The sequence below is a fragment of the Camelina sativa genome, chromosome 5 (genome assembly GCF_000633955.1).
Source record: "Camelina sativa cultivar DH55 chromosome 5, Cs, whole genome shotgun sequence".
Classification (NCBI taxonomy): domain Eukaryota; kingdom Viridiplantae; phylum Streptophyta; class Magnoliopsida; order Brassicales; family Brassicaceae; genus Camelina; species Camelina sativa.
The window spans coordinates 596269-602136 of NC_025689.1; the positions used below are offsets into that span (position 1 = coordinate 596269).

General features: G+C 38.1%; 3 protein-coding genes across 4 annotated transcripts in view; 2 read left to right on the forward strand and 1 right to left on the reverse strand.

Moving 5' to 3' along the window:
- The window catches only part of LOC104784617 (transcription factor 25-like), a 4222-nt gene extending 2906 nt beyond the window's left edge, over nt 1–1316 (reverse strand). The window contains exons 1-3 of one of the 2 annotated variants that reach the window (XM_010509654.2): nt 1011–1316; nt 259–764; nt 128–155 (exon numbers count right to left, since the gene is read on the reverse strand). In XM_010509654.2, coding sequence (XP_010507956.1) covers nt 128–155; nt 259–764; nt 1011–1172 — 696 coding nt within the window. In that variant the 5' untranslated portion in view covers nt 1173–1316. Of the gene's footprint in view, nt 1–3; nt 156–258; nt 765–1010 lie in introns of both variants that reach the window. The other variant, XM_019245602.1, reaches the window with a different exon arrangement.
- LOC104784618 (uncharacterized protein C594.04c-like) lies at nt 1970–3330 on the forward strand. The gene is made up of 3 exons (XM_010509656.2): nt 1970–2222; nt 2328–2591; nt 2710–3330. Exons 1-3 carry the CDS (start codon nt 1995–1997, stop codon nt 3187–3189), a joined length of 972 nt encoding a protein of 323 aa, XP_010507958.1. The 5' UTR covers nt 1970–1994; the 3' UTR covers nt 3190–3330.
- On the forward strand, nt 3639–5267 carry LOC104784619 (probable inactive purple acid phosphatase 14). Its single transcript, XM_010509657.1, has 4 exons — nt 3639–3968; nt 4057–4738; nt 4818–4993; nt 5085–5267. The coding sequence occupies exons 1-4, from the start codon at nt 3671–3673 to the stop codon at nt 5132–5134; spliced, it is 1206 nt and encodes a 401-aa protein (XP_010507959.1). The 5' UTR covers nt 3639–3670; the 3' UTR covers nt 5135–5267.

A 5868-nucleotide genomic window follows, 5' to 3' on the forward strand; every position in this document is an offset into this window, starting at 1 on the left:
CACCAACAAACTTAAAGTAGTCCGCCATAGTAATGAGCGACTCGATATGGTAAGGATGGTGTATAAGGACACTTGCAACACCATTCAAATCATGGATAGCCTGTGCAGCTTGAAATGCCCTCTGAGCCTGCTCATATGAATCTGAATGGGTATATCTACACGTAAAAAGAAAAGTATTCCATCAGACGTAGAAAGTTACAATGTCTATATTCCAAATACACACACCCAACCAAAAAAAAAACTGTAAAAAAATGTTACCTGAAGTAGTTGTTACCATCTTTAGTCTCTAGAAACTCCATGGAGAAAGATCGATCCCAGCGAGACCAATTCTCCTTTGGAGAAATGAGAACCGTCTTTGTGATATGATGAGCTCCACGTCTTCCCCCTCGTCCCAGTCTAGAGCTACCACCACCTTGAGAACCACTCTCAAAGGACCTCATAGCCTTTGAACCATACACTCTCCTCAACTCGTTTTCAAGATTAAGATACTTGGGATCTATTTCCAAAACATATCGTGAAGAAGAAGCCTTTTTGGAAGAATCAGCATTTGCTTTGGTCTCCTGAACCTTATCAGCACTGAGACCAAGCGCTTCTAAAGTCTCATCCAAAGAGATTTCAGGCTTGGCCACATTGGAAGCAGTCTCTTTGTTTTTCTTCTTCTTCTTTTTCTTCGACTTATTCTTAGACACTACAACATTCTTTGACAAGTGATCAGCATCTTCATTCTTCTTCTCAACTATAGTCTCATCATCAGTCTCTATCTCCTGCAATCAAACACCTCAACTGTTACAGAAACACTTTTGTAATCATCACTTTGTATTTACCAACAAACAAAACATTTAAAGATCATTAGAATCAAAAACCACAAAACATCTAAAGATCAAACCTTTTGCATTCAAACTTATCAATACAGAGACATATGCACCGTTTCAATCCTAAAACGGATAAAAATTCCAGATACTACAATCAACCAAACAACCTAATTGGAGGTAAAAATCGGATAGACTGACCTCAGGATCTTCATCATCATCTTCGTTCAAGAGATCAAACGGATTAATCGAAGAACGAGCTCCCGATTCTTCGTCTTCGTCTTCTTCCTCTTCTTCGTGATGAATCTGTTGTTTCGATTCTTCATGTTCCTGGAGAACCTTCTTCAGCAGCCTCCCAGACATACTCTACTCCTGCTTCGTCTTCTCCAAAACCAAACGACGTCGAATTAAGACGGCGGAGAAAGGCGGCGACACCGATTAGATATCTCGACGGTCGATACGCTTAATCATCCCCTCGCTTCTCTTTACCCTTTTGAGAGGAGAATGTATCTTTCCGGTTATTACTTAACCGGCATCATTAAATCGGTAATGCTGAAAATTCCTATACCGGGACGGGAGAGATAAAAAACGAACCGAGATGCTGAAGAAGAAAGAAGCGACGTCGTTTCAATCTGATTTCTTTAAAGTTCAAATTTGGACCACATATAATAAAGGTGTTAATTTATAGTATATATGGAGAATCTGATTAAATTAGAATCCAATGCTTTCGGCTAGGCTAATAATTAGAGTCACCACGAGCAACGCTAATTATCTCTTCGTGATATCTTCAAAAGTAAACTATAATTTTGGATTTTTATATCGATAAAAGTGTATATTTTACACTATTACTTTCATTCTCCGCTATGCTTAACAAATGTAATCAGAAATCTCATACCATATCATCATTACGATACAAAATCATAGTCCAATTATTTTCTTAATTACTGACTTTTTCGGCTCTTTAAACAAAAAGCTAAACTTTTTCTACAGTTGATTAAATTTAAATTTTCATCAAAAGTATAAAATTAAACAGAAGACGCTAATCATAGCTGTGATCAAAGTGGGCCTACGAGGGCCCATACACGCCACAGCGAACCCAACCCAAAAGTCCAAAAGAGATTCGTTTTTTAAGCTCAGTTAATATAAATTGCACTCTCGTCTCCTTCCTCTTCCAGACAAACAAAAATGAATCGGAATCTTAGAAACGCCATTGTTGCATTCCTTGCACCACTTCCTTCTATCGTCTTCTACCTCACCTTTCTCCGTAATAATTACTCTCCATCCTCCGATTCAGAGCTCTCTTCTATTCATTCATGGTGTTTGAATCATCCGCTTCTTCTAGCAAACCTTCTCTTCTTCTTCAACGTCAATTTGCTCTTCTGGATCATCGGCTTACTCCAATCTAGCCACTGGGTACTCATTCATAATCTCCAAATTGTTTACCCATTTGTTAAAAATTTGTAATTTGATGATCTCTTCCTCAAATATCAGATTTTTTAAAAAATTTAAATTTTGTAGATGATCGATGTGTATTGGACTGTGATACCAGTAATGCTGGTTCATTACTTCGCTTCTCATCCATTGGCACAGTACAACAAGTGGAGATCCACGATTGTTATTATCCTGACATGGGTTTGGAGTATTAGGTTGACTCATAACTATTTCCGGCGGGAAAATTGGGAATGGGGTGCTAGAGAAGACTGGAGGTTCAACGACTTACGGAAACAGTACGGGAAACACTGGTGGTGGCTCTCCTTCTTCTCTGTTTACGTTTCGCAGCAGGTACATTATTGCCTACCACTTGTTCGACGAATTGCCTCAAAGAGCTTGTTTTATAGTCTAGTTATGTGTTTTCTGTTTCTCATTAAGCTTCTTTTTTTTTTTTCCAAATTGTGTTCAGATCTTCCTCATTGGGATATGTCTACCTTTGTATGTCATTCATTCAATTGATGCGCCACTAAACATCTGGGACTTTGTTTCCTCGGCTATCTGTTTGACGGGTATTGTCATGGCATACTACGCAGACACTCAGCTTCACGAGTTTGTAACCGGAAACCAAAAACTCAAGGAGCAAGGAAAGGCTAAAATCCCCAATCTTGACACTGGTTTGTGGCGTTACTCTAGACATCCTAATTACTTGGGAGAGCAATTGTGGTGGTGGGGATTAGTTATATTTGCTTGGAACCTTGGTCAAGGATGGACTTTGGTAGGTGCGTTGGTTAATACTCTGTGTTTGGTTTATGTAACGATTCTTGTCGAGCGTCGGATGGTGAAACAACAATACAGAGCTGAAGCTTATAGAGCGTATCAGAAGACAACCTCTGTGTGGATTCCATGGTTCAAATCTCATGATGTTGCTACTAAAGACAAGAACACTTAGTTTGTTTCCATAGAGATCCTTAGCTATGTATTATAATCATTGTTTGGTGTTTTCTTTTTCCTCTCATTTTATTTCCTTGGTTTTGTTTTCTTTGGTCTGTGTGTAAATTTTGCTTTAAAAATGGTTTTTTACTTCTGTCTATTTGGGCTTGTCATGTCTAGTAATCATACTAGTTATTTTATCTAAACTGAATATTCATGAATTGATTTCATTTCACAAAATCACAAAAATAAAATAAATGATGGTATTTTCGATGATATATTTCGTCAACAACGAACCAAAAGCATATGCCAAAATGGTTAGATATACTGATAAAATTTTGTAGAATATACCATTAGAATAAAATACAGTTTGAAGCTATCGTATCTTTCGGGAAATATCAAATCTAAAATCGCTATAAAAACAGGGTGCAACCTAAGCCAAATAAATACATTAGTCTCGTTCTCATATACAGTTTCATTATAGTCACAAACCTAACTCAATGGAGGGAACTCGGAGTAGATTTGTTTTATCCTCTGTTTTAAGTGTTTCTTTGATTTGCTTATGTCTTTCAACATGTCACGTTTCTGCTTACCCCTTCGGTGGAAGGCAGCTCCGCTTTAACAATGATGGTCGTTTCAAGATACTGCAAATTTCAGATTTGCACTACGGTTTTGGCAAAGAGACGCCATGCTCCGACGTAGCACCAGAAGAAAAGCCTTACTGCTCTGATCTCAACTCCACCGCCTTTTTACAGCGAACTATCGCCTCCGAGAAGCCCGATCTCATCGTCTTCTCCGGTACAAAAAATAAATTTATATTATGTAACACTATTTTATTTTCCGGTTCCAAGTACTTATAATGATGTTGTTTTATTTTGTAACGCAGGAGATAATGTATATGGACTATGCGAGACAAGCGACGTGGCAAAATCGATGGATAGGGCATTTGCTCCAGCCATCGAATCGGGGATTCCATGGGTGGCCATTTTGGGGAATCACGACCAAGAATCCGACATGACTAGAGAATCACTGATGAAATACATAGTCAAACTCCCTAACTCGTTGTCTCAAGTAAACCCTCCCGATGCTTGGCTATACCAAATAGATGGCTTTGGTAATTACAATCTACAAATAGAAGGTCCTTTTGGGTCTCCTCTCTTCTTCAAGTCCATTCTCAATCTTTATATGCTCGACGGTGGATCTTACACGGATCTCAAGGGCTTTATTTACGAATACGATTGGGTCAAAACCTCTCAGCAGAATTGGTATGAACACACTTCTAAATGGCTCGAGATGGAACACAAGAGGTGGCCTTTCCCACAGAACGGTACCGCTCCGGGGTTGGTTTACCTCCATATTCCGATGCCGGAGTTTGCACTGTTCAACAAATCGACGGAGATGACTGGAGTGAGACAAGAACGTACATGTTCTCCACCTATCAACTCTGGTTTCTTCACCAAACTTGTCGAAAGAGGTGAAGTCAAAGGTGTTTTCAGCGGTCACGACCACGTCAATGACTTCTGTGCCGAACTCCATGGAATCAACCTCTGTTACGCTGGCGGTGCCGGGTAACTAGCTTGTGCCACACGCTTCTATATATAAACCTTGCCCTTACTTATAACACACGCTTCTATATATCTGTTTTAGGTATCATGGGTATGGAAAGGTTGGTTGGGCTAGGAGAGTCAGAGTGGTCGAAGCTCAGCTTGAGAAGAGTAAGTATGGATATTGGGGACCTGTTGATACAATCAAAACTTGGAAACGGCTCGATGATAAGAATCATTCTTTGATTGATACTCAACTTCTCTGGTCCAAGAACACAAGTAAGTAAATCTCAGGTCATCTATAAACCATTCAACTTTATATCAACTTAAATCTCACATCTTAATTTGGAGTTTTTTTTTCTTATTGCAGCGGATGAGATAAATATTGGGTTTAGTTGCCCTACTATACCACAGCACTAGTCATGCATTGACCGGAGTGTTTGTAGAGTGATAGGGTTTTTTTTCTTTGATTATTTATTTATGATTTACTATTTCAATATTTTGTTTAGCATTAAAAAAAGGCAACTTATCAGCTTATGATTTCCTTCTCTGTTAGTCTGTTACATTCATTTGATTTTTCTCAATATAGTTTGCTCTATAGTCAATTGGGCACGCTTCTGTAATTTAATTATATTCGGCAATGATTATAAATAGTTTATAATGTAGGGACTGGGTAAGAAATATTGAAAGAGTGAAAGCGAAGGTAGAGAAAAGCAAAACTTGAATTTCACATTCCGCTACTTTTTTACTCGTTAGAAACGCCAAGACGTTTGCATATTTCGATTGAAAAAACTGTATGTTTTTTTTTTTTTGGGTGAGTTTTAAGGCCAACGGAGTCGACAAAATCCCAATTCTCCTCCAACTAGCTAGGGTTTCAGTTTAACTTGTGATCACTAGTTTCAGATAATCTTCATTCACGAGAGATTTGATGCATGTAAATGTTCTCGCTTCTCTCTCCACGATTACAGAATTTGATCAAATTTATATCATACAATATCAAGCATTGATGCACCTTTCATCTGGCTAGACTAATCTAATAGTTATTTAGATTTTTTGTAGGATCTATTTAGTAGTTATATTCAGTATTGTTGAAAACTGATGTTTTAGTGTAATATTTTTTCAGAAATTTATTAGTAGTGGTGGTTTCTTGTAGA

Bases quoted from the DNA above. Each gene is read 5' to 3' on its own strand.
- LOC104784618 (XM_010509656.2), top strand. From the start codon at position 1,995: ATGAATCGGAATCTTAGAAACGCCATTGTTGCATTCCTTGCACCACTT. The intron at 2,223-2,327 runs GTACTCATTCAT...TAAATTTTGTAG, and splicing joins TACTCCAATCTAGCCACTGG to ATGATCGATGTGTATTGGAC. The intron at 2,592-2,709 runs GTACATTATTGC...AATTGTGTTCAG, and splicing joins CTGTTTACGTTTCGCAGCAG to ATCTTCCTCATTGGGATATG.
- LOC104784619 (XM_010509657.1), top strand. From the start codon at position 3,671: ATGGAGGGAACTCGGAGTAGATTTGTTTTATCCTCTGTTTTAAGTGTT. The intron at 3,969-4,056 runs GTACAAAAAATA...TTTGTAACGCAG, and splicing joins CGATCTCATCGTCTTCTCCG to GAGATAATGTATATGGACTA. The intron at 4,739-4,817 runs GTAACTAGCTTG...TATCTGTTTTAG, and splicing joins TGTTACGCTGGCGGTGCCGG to GTATCATGGGTATGGAAAGG.